The following is a 22,669-nucleotide window of genomic DNA, read 5'->3' as shown; positions in this document are numbered from 1 at the left end:
TTGGTTCATCTCATTATTATGTCACAGCTTTCTGGTCAAGCATCAGTGGTTGAATGGGTTGCTGTCTTCATAAAATAACATGCACCATATTCACTGTCATAAATGTTTCTGGGAATTAAAAATCCTCAAACTTCGCTGCATACAAAATCGCATCATGGGAGGGTATTTAATTTTGATCTATTCTGCTTATCATAATAAATCCACAAAAAAGTGCATTTTTCTGTACTAAAATAAATCAACATTTGTGCACACATAAGTAAAAATAGCACAGCACCGCAGGTGAGACTAACCGTAGCTCTTTTATTCGAAAGAGAAATTAAAATTTTATTACTGGGTACCATTAGGTGATTCCGAAAATCACAACTGGATTCAAATAAAGAATTTCGTAACTTAGTTCCATGCATAAATGTCTCTGGGAATGAAAATTGTCCAACTTCACTGCATACAAATTCACATCATGAGAAAGGATTTAATTTTGATCTATTCTGCTTATTATGATAAATCTGCAAAAAGTGCATTTTTCTGTATTAAAAATAAATCAACATTTGTGCCAGCCTGCACGCATAAGTAATAATAGCAGAACAGAGCAGGTGAGACTAACAGTTGCTTACCTTTTATTCGAAAGAGAAATTCAAATTTTATTATGGGTACCATCAAGTGATTCTGAAAATCACAACTGGATTCAAATAAAGAATTTCATAACTTAGTTCCATGCATAAATGTCTCTGGGAATGAAAATTGTCCAACTTCACTGCATACAAATTCACATCATGAGAAAGGATTTAATTTTGATCTATTCTGCTTATTATGATAAATCTGCAAAAAGTGCATTTTTCTGTATTAAAAATAAATCAACATTTGTGCCAGCCTGCACGCATAAGTAAAAATAGCAGAACAGAGCCGGTGAGACTAACAGTTGCTTACCTTTTATTCGAAAGAGAAATTCAAATTTTATTATGGGTACCATCAAGTGATTCTGAAAATCACAACTGGATTCAAATAAAGATATGAGTAACTTAGTTCTATGCACAGCAATAAAATCTAACATAACATGCTTTCATTTCAGCTACTACCGATCCCTGATCGTTGGTCAAGCATGTTCCTATGGAAACAATGACTGCAGGAAGAAAGCAAAAGACTACTTCATGGACTGGTTGGCAACAAAAAAGAATACGTAATGGAATGTTTACCTTTTTTGATGCAATCGCACTTATACGCGCCTTCATTTGAGAGTACCATAAAAACTTGAACTGTGTCTGTTGAAATAAAAATTAAGGCTTACGTGCTCTTCATGGTCATTACACAACATACTTTGACCACATGACTCCAAATAAGCACCGCAGATACTATACATTCCAATTACTTCTGATAAGAGGGCCTAGACTACCTGGTAATTACAAATAAATATAAGTAGTTAAGCAACTGCCACTAGATCAAGCACTTATTTTGTAATTTCAACACTTCAAGATTTTGTTTTGAACATGTAATAGTTAAGTCCTTCTCTGTGCATCCCTGGGGAAAGGCGCTTAGCTCCTATTTCCTTCAACGATATAGCCAATAACGTCTTTAAAATGCCAATAAAATTAACAAAAGCAAAACAAAAATAATATGGAAATAATTTTTCCGCAGGTCTTTATTAAATTTTACTCTTATTTTATAGTGAATGGCGATTTACTGTGAACAAGCACTGTCTAACATGATCATGACAGCACCTTATTCCATGCCTTACAAAAGCTATAGTCTGTTTGAAAATATGTGACAGCATTTCCCATGCCTTACAAAAGCTATAGTCTGTTTGAAAATGTGCACTGCCAAGTGACAGCAATTCCATACCTTACAAAAGCTATAGTTTGTTTGAAAATGTGCACTGCCAAGTGACAACATTTCCCATGCCTTACAAAAGCTATAGTCTGTTTGAAAATGTGCACTGCCAAGTGACAACAATTCCAATGGGTTATGAATGCAATAGTCTGAAAATGCACACTGTCAGGTGACATACATTCATTTCCATGGGTTACAAATTGTATAGCCTGTTTGACAATGTGCACTCCCAGCAGTAACAGTCTTTGAAAATATGGGGCCTGATTTGAATCACTTTGGCAGGGTCCCCTGGATTTACCCATGCAGCCCCCTGTGAGCAGGGCATATGGAAATAAACTTTTAAACAAGTTTTATATGATATTGAACTTAAAATGTTATCCCATCACTTTAAAATTACTTTCTCTCTTTAGATATGTTTTTACAAATTACAAATGCATGGAGCCCATGTTAACGTGAGGATCAATTGTGCCGAACTGGTCTAAGCGACCTAAGGCCAGCCCTGACTACCAGGTGACAGACAGTAATTCCCATGGGGTACAAATGCTATAGTCTCTTTGAAAATGTGTACTGGCAGCTGAGTGATTCCCATGGGTTACAAATGCTATGTCTGTTTGAAAATGTGTACTGGCAGCTGACAGTGATTGCATGGCTTACAAATGCTATAGTCTGTTTGAAATTGTGCACTGCCCAGTGACAGACAGTCATTCCCATGGGTTACAAAAATGCAATAATCTGTTTGAAATGCACACTGCCAGGTGACAGAATGTCATTTCCATGGGTTACAAATGTTAGTCTTTGTGAAAATGAACAATGCAAGGTGACAGAAAGTCATTCCCCTGTGTTGCAAATGCAATAATCCATTTGAAAACGGACACTGTTAGGTGACAGAAACTCATTCCCATGGGTTACAAATGCTATAGTCTCTTTGAAAACGAACACTGCAATGTGACAGAAAGTCATTCTCATGGGTTACAAATGCAACAGTCAGTTTGAAAATGCACACTGCCAGGTGATGGAATGTCATTCCCATGGGTTATAAATGCAATAGTCTGTTTAAAAATGAACACTGCAAGGTGACGGAAAGTCATTCCCATAGGTTACAAATGCTATAGTCTTTTTGGAAATGCGCACTCACAGGTGAAGGAACGCCATTTTCATTGGTTACAAATGCAACAGTCGGTTTAAAAATGTGCACTATCAGATGATGGAAAGACATTCCAATGGGTTACAAATGCAATAGTCTGTTTTAAAATGTACACTGCAAGGTGATAGTCATTTCCATGTGTTACAAATGCTATAGTCGGTGCACAGACCAGCAATTGGTTGCAGTTATTGTTTAAAGAAGCCTATGTATTCTACTTAAAGTGATCACTTTTGATATCCACCATGTTGATATGTTGATTGGATAATAAATTACATGTTTGCATTTTTACCATTATCAGTTGTTTTTAAACATCAGAAAATCATACTTATTACTAGTATGATTTTAGCTATCCTGGTTTTCAGATTTTCCTGAAACTGATGCAATCAGAAATAGTTGGAAAATATATTTAATTTCAAAAAGAACTCACTGATAATTTCCCACCATTGAAAACATGAAACTTAAAGCATCTGTAGTGATAATGATCATGTTTCTCCAGATTTTCAAACGTTGACATTGGTTTTTCTGTCCTAAATATAGCGTTACTATGGGTATAATACTTGAGTGTAATACGGTCGTCACAAAAACGTCTTCCAATCCGATATATAGAGATTTTTCTCCATTATAAACCATGTGTATGTCATGTACATTATAGGAAACTTCATACAGTGGTTGTGGAATGTAATCATGACTTTAACTGTCTTTACATCTGTACATCTTCAAGTGTGTCATTGTATGTCACTGGATATATATATATATATATATATATATATATATATATATATATATATATATATAATCTGAGAGATCTTGAATCCGTGCCGTTTTATCATTGATTTAACTTATACAATTTTTTAAGTTTTAGCTAAATACTTTGCTGATGTGTGTAATACTTGTCATCATGACTAATAGTATTCATAAGTATATTAATCTCTTCTTTTCATAAATAATTAATGGACAGGAAATCAGTTTCACTGTCTTTTCTACTTTAGAATTGATCCAGGACTCAAATCAACTGTTTACTGCACTGCTATTGAAGAGGGTGGCCAAGAGGAATGGGAATTTGCTTACAGCCAATACAAAATAGAGAATCTAGCAGCCGAGCAATCCAGACTTCTCTCTGCTATGTCTTGCAGCAAACAAACGTGGATTTTAAGCCGGTAAGGGGTGCAAACATGCCCTCTGTGTGCTTTCTCTTTCCATTTAACATCCAGGTCATACAGAAGGTCTGAAATGACACAGAGACCATGCTGTGAGTGGTGGAATATGTAGTATGGGTCATAAAGCTATTAGCCATGCATCTCGTCTTGGACTGGTTTTTGGATTATACTCTTCTGTTTACTAGGAACGGATCATTCTCTTGAATTTGGAAGTCTATCTCCAATTTCTACACACATGCTATTGCCATATCCTATCATTAATGGAACAGCTTATATCAGCTGTATACATCAAAATCAATTCTGTACACATTCCATCTGGATGGTTGCTGACAACCAGTGAGCAATCTGGCTTTTCTTCTTTTCGTTTAAAACCTTGTTTTTTTCTTTTAACATGGTTCATAAACTTCGGCACTAGTAGTTCATACATTCATTGTTTTGAATGATTACCGTTTTGATGAATGATTTAATGTTTAAGATCATGGCAATAATATTAACCAATCAGAAGCTTCTTTCATGTTTCATTTGTACAGTCAAAGCTGTGAATAGTGGCCACAGATGAGAAAAAGTAAATCTGGCTGTTGCACACAAGTGACCGCTGTACACATGTTAACCTTTTAAGATTGTTTTTGAATAAATAATATGCACACTATTTTCTTCTTCTTAATGTTATTCTTATTATTATTCCTGTTTTTCTTCATATTATTATTACATGATCAAGCTTGCTTAAAGTTAACTGTACAACAAAATCATAATTACTGGTATGTGTTGTTCTCTCTCAAATTTGTTGTATTCTGATAAGTTAAACTTAAACCATGTTATAAATGAAATCACTGAGTTAAAAATACACACCCATTTTAGTTTGTTCATGCTGTTAAAACATCTGGATTAAAACAATATCTGGATTAAAACAATATCTGGATTAGTCATATGCTCACCTAGTCAAGATCAAATGACAGTCGGATTAAGTGAGAAGCCTGCAATGAAAACATGACATGTAAAGAAGTCATATTTGGCTATTCTTTGTGACCAATGAACCTAAACTTCACTGGCCTTTTACAAACATGTTTTGAATACTGGAATAATTCAAGATCCTAATAAAGAGGGAAGTAACTCATATCTCTTCTCAGAGGCAATCTTTTTTTGTCAGAGATAGTTTTAGGACACATGGTACTAATTGTATGGAAAAAAAATGGGAACCAGCCTGGAAATGGGGGAAGATAAGATAGAGTATATATTGGTTTGGCTGACCAGGATTGGTTAATAATGTAAGTTATGTTTTTAGGAAAAATAATCTTTTGAGAGCTTATTCTAGTTGTACGTGAAAAAAATGGAGACATTGTTTTATTGATGGAATTTCAATTGTTTAACAGACTTGAGTTTGGAACATTCATTACTGAAATGAGCACCTGACTCTTTCGAAGCACATGTTTCAAAGAGACATAGATCCAGAAAATGCCGTGGCTCATAGTACACGTTTCAAACATGTGTAGATCTAAAAATGACGCTTCTTATCTCCTTTTCTCTACACATAAGCTGACATCCAGGTTCATCTATATTGATAAATATAGGTTTGATCATGAGTGCTCAGAAATTTAAAGTTATTCGTTAGGAAACACTGTAAAAGGTGTGGGAATGTTACATAATGACATTTATATGGAATTTGGCAGTGGAATATGAGAATGGCCATTTTGAACAGGGGACAGCTTAGTAGAGGTGACCGTTAGGACAGTTTTGACTGTGTGTGAATTTGCTCAGCATTTATCATTGTAGATATGACTTTGAAAATGAATTTGATACACATGTATCTACCATGCCATTTTTGTAACAATGAATTTGATACACATGTATCTACCATGCCGTTTTTGTAACAATGATAAATATTATTTATCATGAGAAGTCTGATTATACAATATTTTGTATATTGATTTGTTTTCTTCACTTATTACAAACTGGACTGAAGGCAGATGTCATGGATTTGCTTTGGCATACTGCATTGACAATACATGTTGTGTTTTTTGTTATGTCCAAGGTGTTATATTACATAAACTCTGAATAATGTGGTATATTTCTTATCCATTTATCCTGTATCATAGCTTTATGTGTCTCATAATTTCCGAATCATGAACAATAATAATAATTAAATGTCAAAGGCATGTCCTACAGTAATGTTCTTCATCAGTCAAAAGAAACATTTACATCTATTTCAAATTTTAGTCATGAACTATATTTCTATTTATTTCTGATATTTTCATTATTATACAAATCTGCATCCATTCAGTATTCTTAAATTTTGCAGATATTTACAAATGGCATTAGAGGATAATGGTGATATCAGGCGGCAAGATGCAGTGTCTGTAATTGTTTGGATATCAAGGAATTCAGTAGGGCGTGCTTTAGCATGGGACTTTTTCCGGGAACGCTTCCAGTCATTACTAGAAAAGTAAGTACATTATATCCTTACTTACTACATCTTGTGTTGTTGATTTAGAACTTGTCAACTATTTTCGAAACTTCAAATGCTTTATTCAGTCGTTATGGACAGATATTGTAAGTTTGACAACAAAAAGAGCTTGCTGGAAACCTCAAAGGCTAAAATGTGATAATTTACACATCAACCGGACTTCCACCTGAGAAGAAGTTAGTTTGTCACATTTATCAAATTCCCAATGTGTTTGATTGATTAATTAAATACTCATGTAGGTTTCACAGAGAATACAAGAATAATGTAGTAGGAGATGCATGTAGTTGAATATTGGGGTACTATAATGTGTGCCATGTTTACCTGTATAAGGTGTGCCATGTTTAACTGTATTATTATGTGCACTCAATATTGAACAGCGTTGACTGATATTTTATGTTGCAGCAAAATGTTTAATATGCCTGCATTATATGATAAAGACAATTTTTTCATTGGTTACAGCATTGAAGGATATATTTTCTACCAATAAAATTGTTTTCAATAATCTGTAATCTGCAGTTTTCAGGTAGGACTTTACAGTAGGTTTCCTGTTGACGAAAAAAGTGTTTAAGTCGAGATTCCTCGTGACTTGATATAATGTCTACATGTATTAATTATCTTCCTACATCTTTCTCCATATATATAAAGAGAAAAAGATTTCATTTGCATGCCAAAACATTTCCAGGTTCAACATGGCTTTTGCCATACCAACAATCATAGAGGGGATAACAGCCTCTTTCAACAGAGAGTTTGAATTACAGCAGGTATTTTTATAATGTACAGGTGATGGCAATATCTTGTTCAGCAGAGAAAAAGTGTGAGAAAAAAATAAGATAAATATCGCATTCATAAGTAAGACACATAAATGTGTGTGTATATATGTTACATTTCAAGTCATTTTTCTCATGAAATATGAAAATTATTCACTTGAATAGTATGTGATATTTTAAAACATTTCATCTACTCATCTTTATGAAAACAGCCAAATTAATGTCCTAAAGATGATGAGGAACATGGAAAAGCCTCTAACAGCCAAATTAATGTCCTAATGTTGATGTGTAACACAGAATAGTCTCTAACAACCAAATTAATATCCTAAAGATGATGTGGAACATGGACTAGCCTAAAAAAAGCCAAACTAATGTCCTAATGATGATGTGGAACATGAAATAGCCTCTAACAGCTAAATTAATGTCCTAACGATGATGTGGAACACGAAATAGCCTTTAATAGCCAAATTAATGTTCTAAAGATGATGTGGAACATGGAAAATCCTCTAACAGCTAAATTAATGTCCTAAAGATGATGTGGAACATGGAAAAGCCTCTAACAGCGAAATTAATGTCCTAATGTTGATGTGTAACACAGAATAGTCTCTAACAGCCAAATTAATGTCCTAATGTTGATGTGTAACACAGAATAGTCTCTAACAGCCAAATTAATGTCCTAAAGATGATGTGGAACATGGAAAAGCCTCTAACAGCCAAATTAATGTCCTAATGTTGATGTGTAACACAGAATAGTCTCTAACAGCCAAATTAATGTCCTAAAGATGATGTGGAACATGGAAAAGCCTCTAACAGCCAAGTTAATGTCCTAATGTTGATGTGTAACACAGAATAGTCTCTAAAAGCCAAATTAATGTCCTAAAGATGACGTGGAACACAGAATAACCTCTAATAGCCAAATTAATGTCCTAAAGATGATGTGCAACATGGAATAGCCTCTAACAGCCAAATTAATGTCCTAAAGATCATAGATGATGTGGAACACAGAATAGCCTCTAACGGCCAAATTAATGTCCTAAAGATATGTGTAACACAGAATAGTCTTTAACGGCCAAATTAATGTCCTAAAGATGATGTGGAACACAGAATAGCCTCTAACAGCCAAATTAATGTCCTAAAGATCATAGATGATGTGGAACACAGAATAACCTCTAACGGCCAAATTAATGTCCTAACGATGATGTATAACACAGGATAGCCTCTAACAGCCAAATTAATGTCCTAAAGATCATAGATGATGTGGAACACAGAATAACCTCTAATGGCCAAATTTATGTCCTAATGATGATGTGGAACACGGGATAGCCTCTAACAGCCATATTAATGTCCTAAAGATGATGTGGAACACGGAATAGCCTCTAACGGCCAAATTAATGTCCTAGCAATGATGTGGAACATGGAAAAGCCTCTAACAGCCAAGTTAATGTCCTAAAGATGATGTGGAACATGGGAAAGCCTCTGACAGCCATTTTAATGTCCTAACGATGATGTTGAACACGAAATAGCCTCTAATGGCCAAATTAATGTCCTAACAATGATGTAGAACATGGGATAGCCTCTAAGGGTCAAATTGATGTCCTAACGATGATGTGGAACACAAAATATCCTCTAACAGCCATATTAATGTCCTAACGATGATGTTGAACACGAAATAGCCTCTAACAGCCAAATTAATGTCCTAACGATGATGTGGAACATGGAAAAGCCTTTAAGAGTCATCTAAATATTCTAATGAACATAAAGAACATGGAGTAGTCTGGAACAACCACAAATTTTCACGTGAATGTGTAGAGCAAGGAATTATCTGCAATAAGTAAATAAATGTTGTAGGGATAATATTGGACAGTGAATAATCAGAAATAGAAAGTTATTGTTCAAGAGAATATGTAGAACAAAGGAATTGTTTGGAACAACCAAGTTGTTCAAGAATAAGAAGTCCGTCAAGGAAACCAATGATGATGGTTCTTACAATGAAGAATTTTAAGACCATGAGTCCCAGAAGTAACACATGATGATGGTTCTTACAATGAATAAAAAGTCCATGAAAGAAAGCAGCAACCGTTATGCTTTAAATCAAGAATAAGAAGACCAAGATGGAACCAATGAAGGTGGTCTTAAAATCAAGATAATAAACACGTGAAGGAAACCACTGAATACAGAATACATATACAAATTACTGACACGTACATCATAAGAAATCACTGACATGTGATCTTTAAAAAAATCAGTTGCTGAAAATGTGGCTTGTTCATATTTACAACTTTTCATCATTATCCTTTACTGCTTTCAATAAGAGCATTAATTTCATTCATTGCGTTACTGAACTTTAATTGCAAATGTCATGTTTTAAATTTTGAATATTGATTAATTTGACTGTTTTTGCTTCCTTTTGAAGAGACAGCATTTTTTACACAAATGCGATATTTATCATGTTACTACTTGTTCCATTTTCCATATGCATGGGAAAGGGGCTATAGTTATAACAGTGAAGGTGGCTTTGCAATAACTGAATGCAAGGGAAAGGGGCTATAGCTATAACAGTGAAGGTGGCTTTGCAATAACTGAATGCAGGGGAAAGGGGCTATAACAGTGAAGGTGGCTTTGCAATAACCGAATGCAGTGGGCTTTATGCAAGTTCATTGCTATATTGGAAACGTTGCATGTAAATCAAATTTAGTGCAAAACTGTTTTAAATCATGAGATGGAACACTCCTGTATTATAAATCATTGACATTTCATTTGGTCAGTGCATATTACTGTATCCCCTACATTTTCTGGTGTCAATCAGAACTGATTCCCAGCATCCTGTGAGGATGACAACATGTCCAACATGTCAATAAAAGCTGTTATGAATGCCTTCAGACTTAGATATCAACTGCTTGAAACTCTTTGTTCAAAAAATTTTGTGAATAAGATAGAAAACTAATATGTACTGTACTTCGGATATATATTCATGCCATCAGTTCTATTTAAGACTAAGTGATATTATGGTGTGATATGGTCCATGTACTATGCATGACAAGCGCATATAAGATCAAACGTAATGATATTATATACGGTAAGTTATACAGATTACATTATCGACACAACTACAGAACAACAAACAGGTTCAGAAGTAAACCTAACCATGTCTGACAAGAATCCTATGGTATTAAATGTTTCTTAAAAATGCAGCTGTATATTGCTAATATAAATCCCTTGCTAAGTCACAAACAAGAATAGAAAATATTTGCATTATACTACACATCCAAAGCTACATAACAAACATACAAAATAAATATGGTAGTACAATAATTATAACTTATACACAAGAAATTAATAATTCAGATACCACTACAGCTGAAGATGTGCAAGTCCTTAAAGTAGTCCGTTCACTAACAAGACGTTTCATAATGTGAAGATTTAATCTTACGTTGAGGCATTTATACACAGACAAAGCTGTCATACATTGTGTGCTGGAAGCATTCGGTTTTTCCCATTAGAAGCCTTTTGCATGTGCGGCATAGGATGAACAGAAGTCACTATTTTTAATTATTTTGAATATACATAAATCACACTAGGGTATCATTGTACACAAACACGAAACCTGGGTACATGTATTTAATAAATAATAGGATTTATATAATTCCGTGACAAATAGAACAAATCAGAATCATGTTCATGATATTGCTATTCCTCCTGGTTGGTCCTAATCTTGCCATTCATATATTAGAATGTCTGCCGCAGTGGCTAATTGAAAATCTTGCCATTCATATATTATAGTGTCTGCCACAGTGGCTACTTGAAAATCTTGCCATTCATATATTAGAATGCCTGCCACAATGGCAACTTGAAAATCTTGTCATTCATATGTTAGAATGTCTGCCACAACGGCAACTTGAAAATCTTGTCATTCATATGTTAGAATGTCTGCCACAGTGGCAATTTGAAAATCTTGCCATTCATATATTATAATGTCTGCCATAGTGGCAACTTGAAAACCTTGCCATTCATATATTAGAATGTCTGCCACAGTGGCAACTTGAAAATCATTCCATTCATATATTAGAATGTCTGCCACAGTGGCAACTTGAAAACCATTTTATTAATATTTGTCATGAATGAATGGTCGTAGAAGCATGGGGTTTTCACTGAAAGAGTTCTTAAGATGTCTAGTTGGTTCAGTTTAAAGCTGTATTGATCAACCTCTAATATGGCTCTCTTGAAAATCTTGTTATCACTACTTCTTCAAGACTGAGGGTCATTATATTGTGCCTTATCTAGAGATTCTTATGATGTCTAGCTGATGTAACATATACATGATGTCTAGCTGGTATAACATATACATGATATCTAGTTGGTATAACATATACATGATGTCTAGTTGGTATAACATATACATGATGTCTAGTTGGTATAACATACATGATGTCTAGTTGGTATAACATAAACATGATGTCTAGTTGGTATAACATACATGATGTCTAGTTGGTATAACGAATACATGGTGTCTAGTTGGTATAACATACACGATATCTAGTTGGTATAACATACATGATGTCTAGTTGGTATAACATACATGATGTCTAGTTGGTGTAACATAATACACGATGTCTAGTTGGTATAACAAATACACGATGTCAAATTGGTATAATATACATGATGTCTAGTTGGTATAACATATACCATAGACATCATGTCTAGTCTGACTTTTGAATATGACATTCATCTTGCAGATCTTGTTATCATTGCTCATCCAAAATGAAACATCATGTCAACACGATATTTCCACCAGAATTCTTTTTATACCTTGTTGGTCATAAATGAAAATCATGTCAAGTACAGAATGTACACCACATCAGCTAATTTGAGAATCTTGTTATTGCTGAAAAATATCAAAGATGGCTTCAATACCCTGCAGTTAAGAGGAACAAATTGTCTTTTCTTAAATTCCTGGAAATTGTTTCCTCCCAGTAGAGTGTCAGGCTCTCTGCGTGACTGTTGCTTGACGTATACATTATGTGAACTCTGTGCTGATAGGCCTGCCATATAATCATAAACATTAAACCATTTTCTCCAGTATAAAACTAAATCAGTAATTGACCTAAGTGATGGTATGGCCTTGATATTGTCATATAATCACCTATATAACCACCCATTTGTCTCGTGTATCTCTAAAATCCTGAAAGTTACCTATCATGTTTTGAGTGATTGGGATTGTGAATGTAGTTGACACTGGCTTTTCCAGTTATAAAACGGACACTTCTGTCATTTTTTATCAAGTTATAGCATCGAAAAATGTGAATGAATCCTGAAAAATCATTGTAAACATAAATATCTGGCATTACTAATTTTCTTGTACTCACAACTGAACATGCTTAAAACCTAAACCATGGTACATGTATTATCAGATATGACTTTCCTTAAATGAAAATATTTGTGGCAAACCATCATGGTAACCTGTTGACACTATTTCACAGGTGCATAAAAATACACAAATCTACATATGTGCTTTGAATGGAGTAGGTGGAAAAATGTGTTTGATGCGGCATAATGATATGTCTAGACCACCAGGCTGAGATGTACTTGTATCCATATCACACAAGTTCATTCTCCCAACATAGAAAACAAAACTTGAACATGGTTTTGTATTTACTGGTATTGAATACTTTTTAATATCTCGGTTCATGCTGCAAATGGAATTTGAGCACATTGGGGTTTATAAAAGTTGATTTAATATTACAGAGACATCAGTGAAAACACCTGAATAGTTCCAGTTTGGTTGTGTGATACAGAAGTATGGATTGAGCATCCAAGTCAAACACATAATCAACCACATTTCATAAAATGATAAAATGAGGATGTAATAAACTATCGTCTTGTGTACATGATCTTGCCAGAATATTTGTTGCCTAATTCATATGTTCTCTTTTGCTTTATATACAGATATGGTGGTGGTTCATTTTCATTTTCAAGCCTAATAAGTGGCATTACAGAATCATTTAACAACGAATTTGAGCTTGGACAGGTAATATTGGAGCAGTTTATTTTGTAATTTTATCTATATCTCCTATGCATGGTTATGGACTCTTTATAACTGTTGTTTTCTTGCATGGACATTTAAATTGTAACTATTTCTAAATCAGCTTCATAATAGACTTTAAATGGCAGTGTAATTAGAGGGGTGAATTTAACAGAATATATAATTTTATTTTAGAATAATTCATTATTTTGCAAAACAAGTTTTGTGTCTGTTTGTGTGTTTGCAAACATTGACAACATATTAATTTTACAATCTGCATGGCAACTTCGATATTGTCAGATCATTTATAATGTTGGACCCTGTCATAAACTTAGTGGCTTCTTTTCTTAAGCACAACTTTTTTTCCAAATAGGTAACTTTCTACAAAAAATAACAATCCCGTGCTCACAAGTTTGTAAATCCCTTCCAGTATGATTTAGAAATGTGTTGGCTAAAAATACGCAAATTTCAGTGTGATTATCCAGCAAAATGCTACATGACCACAGTATTTAATTTACATTTTATCAAGAATTTACGGTTCTGAGTTTGTTGAAATGGGAAGAAGAAATGACCTTAATTTCATTAAGATGGAATGATTCTGACTCAAGAGTTTCTGTATTATATTTTAATGAAATCTAAAATCTTTACCAACATTCAAAAGTCGATTATTTTAAAAACATTTTTAAAAAATCTATTTAAAATAAATTCATGGGGACATACCATGACTAAAATATGCTTGCGTCTTATACACTTGTTCCAGTTCCTTTTGTCCTTTTAGTGGCAGATATTATGTTTAAATTCATCTCTTTTCAAAAGGGAATAACAAGTAATGCAATGTTCATGATATAGACATGTTCACAATATAGACAAGTTCACAATATAGACATGTTCACAATATAGACATGTTCACAATATAGACAAGAAAAGTCTGACAAGTTAATCTACTTAGTGAAACCTGTTTATAAATGACACTCAAGGATGCCTGAGTATTAGTTTTTAATGGACATGTTTCCTTATATGGCGGTGAAAATTATAATTGTACGGAAGGGGTTTATTGAAAATATCCTTTTGAAGCAGGTATTCTTTAAATAGATGTTCACTGAAGTAACTTGATCTGCATGGCCATTTTGTATGTTTCCATGGTGGGGAGATCATATGATTTTCCAATATAAACCAATCAGAAACAAGCTGTCAAAAGTAACATTATTTGTGATTGGTCTAAAGTAAAGCTTGAAGTCAAGAGTTTTATGATTTCCAGGTTTGGTCATAGGTTCCAGTTCAGTTTCACAACTTTTTGTTAGTCATCTAGGTGAGTCAGTTTCAGAGAAGTTTGTTTATACTGCATTCAGTCTCCTCTATTACTGATGTGATGGCTTGTTCAAATCTAGCTAAAATTTATACAATCGTGAATGGATCTATATCCTGTCATTTAAAAAAAAATACTTGATCTCAGCCTAAATGAGAAAAATGGTACGAGTATGAAATGGATTTGATTTTCAGTTCTATTAGTACTTTTTCCATCTATCTACCACATTTCAACTCTCACCCACATTCTAAATCTTCTTGTCTGTATCTACCACATTCTAACTTGTGCTGTCTGCATCAACCACATTCTAACTTGGGCTGTCTGTATCTACCACATTCTAACTTGTGCTGTCTGCATCTACCACATTCTTATTTCTGCTGTCTGTATCTACCACATTCTAACTTGTGCTGTCTGTATCTACCACATTCTAACTTGTGCTGTCTGCATCTACCACATTCTTATTTCTGCTGTCTGTATCTACCACATTCTAACTTCTGCTGTCTGTATCTACCACATTCTAACTCATGCTGTCTGTATATACATCATTCTAACTTGTGCTGTGTGTATTTACCACATACTAACTCATGCTGTCTGTATCTACCCGTACAGAAATTTCTCATGGATTCCGTATGGAATACTTATGGAATCGTTATGGAATAGATATGGACTGAAAAACGTATGGAATCAGACAATTTATTCCATGTCAATTCCATAAGTACTTCACAGCAAGTGAAAATTCCATATGGAATAAAGTTTTCCATATGGAAAGCAGGCTCATGTATTATAGCATCATGGAAAATACTCTCTGAAGAATTAGTAACCTAAACTATCTGATTAAAATAGAAATTCTAAATCGCGCTGTCAATATCTACCACATTCTAACTCGTTCTGCCTGTATCTACCACATTCTAACTTGTCCTACCGGTAACTACCACATTCTAACTTGTGATGTCTGTATCTACCACATTCAAACTTGTGCTGTCTGTATCTACCATATTCTAACTTGTGATGTTGGTATCTACCACATTTGGGGCCCCGAGTGGTCTAAAGCACTCTCTTACGGATCACGGCCATCTCACCTCTGTCTTCATGGGTTCAGGTCTCGGATTCAGCCAATGTGGGTATGTGAAAAAGCTTGGCAGTAGCTTCTCGTGGGTCGGTGGTTCTTTCTGGGGTTTTCCCGGGTTCTTCCTCCACCATTAATATTGGCCGCCATGTATAGCCTATCTTGTGCTGAAAAATGGCGTTAAACCCTACAACAACAACAACAACAACATCTAACTCATGCTGTTGGTATCTACCACATTCTGACTTGCGCTGTCTTTATCTACCACATTCTAATTTATGCTGTCTGTATCTACCACATTCTAACTCATGCTGTCTGTATCTACCACATTCTAACTCATTCTGTCGATATCTACCACATTCTAACTTTGTACTGTCTGTATCAACCACAGTTCAACATGTGCTGTCAGTATCTACCACATTCTATCTTGTACTATTTGTATCTACCACATTCTAACTCATGTTGTCCGTATCTACCACATTCTAACTCATGCTGTCAGTATCTACCACATTCTAACTCATGCTGTTGGTATCTACCACATTCTAACTTCTACTGTCTGTATCTCCCACATTCTAACGTGTGCTGTCTGTATCTACCACGTTCTAACTCATGCTGTCTGTATCTACCACATTCTAACTCATGCTGTCTGTATCTTCCACAAATTTAACTCATGCTGTCAGTATCTACCACATTCTAACTAATAGTGTCTGTATCTCCCACATTCTAACGTGTGTTATCTGTATTTACCATATTCTAACTCATGCTGTCTGCATATACCACATTCCAACTCATGCTGTCTGTATCTACCACATTCTAACTTGTACTGTCTGTATCTCCCATATTCTAACCTGTGATGTCTGTATCTACCACATTCTAACTTGTACTATCTGTATCTACTACATTCTAACTCATGCTGTCTTCATCTACCACATTCTGAATCATGTTGTCTGTGTCTACCACATTCTAACTCATGTTGTCAATATCTACCACATTCTAACTCATGCTGTCGGTATCTACCACAGTCTAACTTGTACTGCCTGTATCTCCCACATTCTAACATGTGTTATCTGTATCTACCATATTCTAACTCATGCTGTCTGTATCTACCACATTCTAACTCATGCTGTTTGTATCTACCACATTCTAACGTGTGCTGCATTTATCTACCACATTTAAACTCATGCTATCAGTATCTACCATCTAACGTGTGTTATCTGTATCTACCATATTCTAACTCATGCTGTCTGTATCTACCACATTCCAACTCATGCTGTCAGTATCTACCTCATTCGAACTTGTACTGTCTGTGTCTGCCACATTCTAATGTATGATGTCTGTATCTACCACATTCTAACTCGTGCTGTCTGTATCTACCACATTCTAAATCATGCTGTCTGTATCTACCACATTCCAACACATTCTGTCGGTATCTAACACATTCTAACTTGTACTCTCTGTATCTCCCACATTCTAATGTGTGCTGTCTGTTTCTACCACATTCTAACTCATGCTGTCTGTATCTACCACATTCTAACTCATACTGTCTGTATCTACCACATTTTAACTTGTACTATCTGTATCTACCACATTCTAACTCGTGCTGTCTGTATCTACCACATTCTAACTCATGCTGTCTGTGTCTACCACATTCTAACTCATGCTGTCAGTATCTACCACATTCCAACTCACGCTGTCAGTATCTACCACATTCTAACTCATGCTGTCTGTATCTACCACATATCTAACTCATGCTGCCTGTATCTACCACTTTCCAACTCCTGCTGTCTGTATCTACCACATTCTAACTTGTACTGTCTGTATCTCCCATATTCTAACGTGTGATGTCTGTATCTACCACATTCTTACTCATGGTATCTGTATCTACCACATTCTACTCTTGCTCTCATCATCACAGTCTAACTCATGCTGTCTGTATCTACCACATTCTGACTCATGCTGTCTGTATCTACCACATTCTAACTCATGCTGTCTGTATCTACCACATTCTGACTCATGCTGTCTGTATCTACCACATTCTGACTCATGCTGTCTGTATCTACCACATTCTGACTCATGCTGTCTGTATCTACCACATTCTAACTTGTACTATGTGTATCTACCACATTCTACTCTTGCTCTCATCATCACATTTGAACTCTTAATCTTTCTATAACATTTCAACATGCGTGGATAACACTCTAATTAACTGTAGAGTTTATTACTCTTCACATATATTATATTTTGCAATGATTGCTTTCAATTTGGTTTCACCAGATCTACAAAATAACATTGAAAACATGCATGCATCCATCTCAAATGCCCTTCCACCAAAGCTTGTCTTGGAATTATTCTGCAAGACTCCCAAAACTAATATATATTTTCTTTCTTCAGCTCTTTGTCAGTTGTTTCTTCACTTCATACGACGCCTTCTGTATGCCCTCTGTATATTTTTTAAAAATCTTTCCCAAACTAACGTCAGCAATATTGCCCAAGAGTAAGTTGTCCACAGAAAATAGTCTTGTTTTGGTCAACTGCATTTAAATGAACATAGCAGATGATAAAATACATTTGTACATGATACTGGAAATTTAAATCAATAGATAAAGGAATACATCAGTGGAAGGTCATGTCAAAAATAGTGACTTAACTTTAAGGTGATATTTTATGTTTAAATAAGACTATATACGTCTTTCTCAATAGTCAACACACTAAAAATGTTAAATTATTAATGCCGTCATTTGCTTCTTTTGGCATCTGTCCTTTTCTGTAGATAAATTAAATATAGTTGCAGTATTGTATCTTCATTCACTGTATATTTACTTTTATTTCTTTCAATAAGCTGAGGGACTTTATGGTGAAATTTCCCAACCTGGGAGCAGGTGCGAGGGCCTTTGAGCAGGCTGTGGAGAAGACAAAGAGTAACATACAATGGATGACGAAAAACGTACCCGAAATCGATAAATGGCTGCAAGGTCAATTGATAACTGGATAGTGAAAAATGGGAAAGTCCAGGGAACATACAATACTGCAAAGAAAACTCATCCTGTTGTTAACAACTTTGTTCAAAATTAAGTTACAAACACAAAAACATCTGTATTATTTTGCTGATTGGCCAGCACTGCTGTACAAGAGTCACTTTAACTCAAACAAACTATGATACAATTAGACAAAAACATACACAAGATGGAATCGACATCGTTTTGCTTGGTGTTAAAATAATAGTCTATTTCAAATTTCTCATTAGGAAATTACTGCTGATCATATTTGTGAATTTTAAAGTATATTGGGACATTATATTGGATTGAAATGTAGTTGTGTATTATCATTTAATTTTGGAGAAAAGAGATTTTGTTGTCTTCTGACAGATCAAAAGAGTCTATCAGTTACATATTAAGATAGACTGTATCATTTGCAAACCATTTAAATGAACATGAAGATTCTTCTGATGTTTTAGTAATGAGATAGGAATTGTTTGTTGGAGTTATTATTAATTTTGCTTATGTACACACAATTTAAAAGAAAAATGATGTTACAAGACATCCTGTATGTTTTTTTATTTTTTTTATTTTGTACATATAAGGATCAAATTAATTTTGGTGCTCTGATCCTCTTACAGCTGTGGAGCCTGGCCTATAAGCTTGCATATCCTCTTACAACTGTGGAGCCTGGCCTATAAGCTTACAGATCCTCTTACAGCTGTAGAGCCTAGCCTATAAACTTACAGATCTTCTTACAGCTGTGGAGCCTGGCCTATAAGCTTATTGATCCTCTTACAGCTATGGAGCCTGGCCTATAAGCTTACAGATCCTCTTACAGCTGTGGAGCCTGGCCTATAAGCTTATTAATCCTCTTACAGCTATGGAGCCTGGCCTATAAGCTTACAAATCGTCTTACAGCTGTGGAGCCTGGCCTAAAAGCTTATTGATCCTCTTACAGCTATGGAGCGTGGCCTATAAGTGTACAGATCCTCTTACAGCTGTGGAGTCTAGCCTATAAGCTTATTGATCATCTTACAGCTGTGGAGACTGGCCTATAAACTTACAGAACTTTCATTTAAGCAGAAACCCAGATTAAAATTTGAAAACTGATAATCAAAGGTACAGACATAGATTTTCTTAAAAACTTTTCCCAATGACATGAAAAAGATTAGCTTATTCATGCACATTTCATTCTAAAACTGTATATAAAGGGAATTTGTTGGTTGTGAAAATACTGAGCATTAGTTGTTAAATTTGCTCAAAAGTTTCTTTTGGTAATCCCATGCCATATCCCAGTGTCAGAGTTTAAAAATAAAGATGTGTTAATCCCCAGGCCATATCCCAGTGTCAGAGTTAAAACAAAAGATTTGGTAAATGTCAATGCATCATTACTGTACATTTTAAAAAAATTCTAAATGTTCTTTTGCTTTGGTTTTTTTTTTCACATGATGTTGAAGTATCAATTTTGTACAAGTTACACAGTGACAATACTTTCATCACCATTTCTAATGCAAATACATTTTTACTTCTCATTTCATTAATTTGATTCTTAGGACTTTTGAAATTGAAATTTTACTTCTTTAAAATTGTAAAGGACAGAAATTTTGTAAAGTAAAAAATATAATCAAACTGCATTGATTGTAAACAGACATAAAAATATGGCTGTTCAAAACATGTCAGGTGACATTAAAGACAAACTATTTAAAATCAGGAATTTCAGTAGTATTAATGTTTTTTTTATATTGAACTTGAAATACCCAACAATTTTTAAAACTTACATAAACTTTACTGGAAATTTGTTATGAAAGGATGATACATGTTGTATATAAGTGTAATAAATATTTTCTGCATTGTAAAATAAAAACTGATACTAAGGTACAAGGTAAAAGTAATGATCATTCTCCTTTACAAGTTAGACTTATCTTAAGAAATTTGATGATGAAAGGACATTGTTTCAGTCAGGGATAAAACTTAACATTTATCAGGGGATAAAGCGTACATACAGAAATTACCAATGAAAAGGCTGGATTTTATATTAAGGATTGCATTATATGTTTTGTTATTTATAAAAGCAAAAGCTAATATTATTCTGCCTGGGTGTATGTACACATACACACACACACACACACACACACACACACACACACATATCCTACAAAAAAAACTGCAGTGTTGTCTACTCAGCACTCATTCACTGTAAGGAACGTCATTATAACATGATTCCTGTTACAGATTGATTAAAGTCATGGATGTTATTTCATTAAGTGGTGATAAATTAGTAGTATACAATATGTTAACATACTTCATCATAAGGTAGCCTTACTATATGGTAGTACACTCTACGGCTCTAATGAATGGCATTATAATGAGGGAGTGTTGTAATCCATCTTAATATACTGGTGTTTATAACAACCATAATGTTTGTTACATATTGCTCATAGGTGACTGTATGAAGCTTTAAAAATTCAAAATATTTTTATGATTTTAATACATAATTAGCTTTTGTATTGTCATTTTGTGAATAAATAACCAGCTTTTTTATTGATTCATTGCAAAATAAAATACAATGTTCCAGGTGATATGCACACCTGCCTTAAAAACATAAGCACTTGCAACTTCTTTTTGTCCCATATTCAGATAAAACGCATTTTTAAACTGGACATTTTGATTGCAGTATGGCTGAAGGCAAGAGGCTACTTAAACCAATCCAGACATAAAGATTTTGATGAAACTTTGCCATCATGTTTTTCTGCTGTCTTGTTACCAGTTAACCTTGTGGGTTAAATCTTAATTGATGCTACATGTACTTTATTAGATGTACATGTACTTAATTGATGCTACATGTACTTTATTAGATGTACATGTACTTCATTGATGATGTGACCATCATGGGATGGAGAAAAAACTCGGCCAATTTGTAGAGCCCCAACCTTAACAAAGGGGGGTAATTCTTCTAACAGGTGACATTGTTTAAAATATGACCTTGTTATCATAAGATGAATATGGCATGCCTCTCAAGTGCACAGTATGGAAGATAAATCAAATTACGACCTGTTCCGTGAGAATAAAATGTTAAATATTGAATTTAAATTTAAATTACAAGTTTAAAATTTAAACCCAGGAATCTCCAGTTTGGCTGGAAAGTGTTATATTCCATCATGGTACAAATCCACCTACTTTACAACTTTTATAAAAATGTTTATGTCTTCATGTAGTTTTAAAGAATCCATTTTGAAAGCAAAATCTTAACCTGCATTGCAGAATAAAATATCATATATTTCATCAGAAAACACAATCCTTGCATTAAACAAAGATACTTCTTATTTACAAAAGTTTTGATTCATGATCTATATATATATATATAATTTTTTTTATATTCTTTAATTTTTTTTAATGTCAATATTTGTACTGCTGATGTCTTGAACTGTACATATAGTATGTACACGTTAAGGAAAAGGAACATCTTTTTACAATGTAACCCATCTTTTGTGTGTGCATAGATACCTTGCATTTTAAGCAGAATCATTGGTCATTGATTTTATATGAATTTGTATTATGCTATGAAAGGTTGAATAAATTTTAAATTAACCACATGTTCTTTTTTTCTTGAAATCTGTGCTATGATTTGGAGACAACATTGTAGTTCATTGCACATCAACCTTTGAAATGTATCTGACCATGTAGGGGACCCAAGTAGCAGAGCTGTCTAAAGTGCTCAACTTTGCCAGTCATTTACCTCTGTCAGCATGGTTTTGTGTCTCAGGCTATGCTACTCTTTGTAGGTGAGGAAGCTTGCCAGTGGCTTCTCATGGGCCAGTGGTTTTTACGGCCAGTATTAATGGTGGAGGAAGAACCCGGGAAAACCCCGGAAAGAACCACCGACCCATGAGAAGGTACTGGCAAGCTTTCTCACAGACCCATGTACCAGGGCTCTTCCTTCACAATTAATA

General features: G+C 34.4%; 1 protein-coding gene and 1 pseudogene across 6 annotated transcripts in view; one reads left to right on the top strand and one right to left on the bottom strand.

Moving 5' to 3' along the window:
• LOC149772815 (aminopeptidase N-like) overlaps positions 1-22,308 on the top strand; it is a 139,300-nt gene extending 116,992 nt beyond the window's left edge. For 4 of the 6 annotated variants that reach the window (XM_089947267.1, XM_089947270.1, XM_089947266.1 and 1 more), the window contains exons 19-23: positions 1,067-1,174; positions 3,955-4,122; positions 6,419-6,562; positions 13,294-13,375; positions 18,581-22,308. In XM_089947267.1, the coding sequence (XP_089803393.1) occupies positions 1,067-1,174; positions 3,955-4,122; positions 6,419-6,562; positions 13,294-13,375; positions 18,581-18,733 (655 nt within the window). In that variant the 3' untranslated portion in view covers positions 18,734-22,308. Of the gene's footprint in view, positions 1-1,066; positions 1,175-3,954; positions 4,123-6,418; positions 6,563-7,265; positions 7,345-13,293; positions 13,376-18,580 lie in introns of all 6 variants that reach the window. The other 2 variants (XR_016417590.1, XM_089947271.1) reach the window with 2 other exon arrangements.
• Positions 13,384-18,573, bottom strand: LOC149772816 (uncharacterized; annotated as a pseudogene).
• Positions 22,309-22,669: the final 361 nt, after the last annotated feature.

Source organism: Sinohyriopsis cumingii, unplaced genomic scaffold, assembly GCF_028554795.1.
Source record: "Sinohyriopsis cumingii isolate HCF-2022 unplaced genomic scaffold, ASM2855479v2 utg001170l, whole genome shotgun sequence".
NCBI lineage: Eukaryota > Metazoa > Mollusca > Bivalvia > Unionida > Unionidae > Sinohyriopsis > Sinohyriopsis cumingii.
This window is presented reverse-complemented; position numbering and strand designations above follow the sequence as displayed.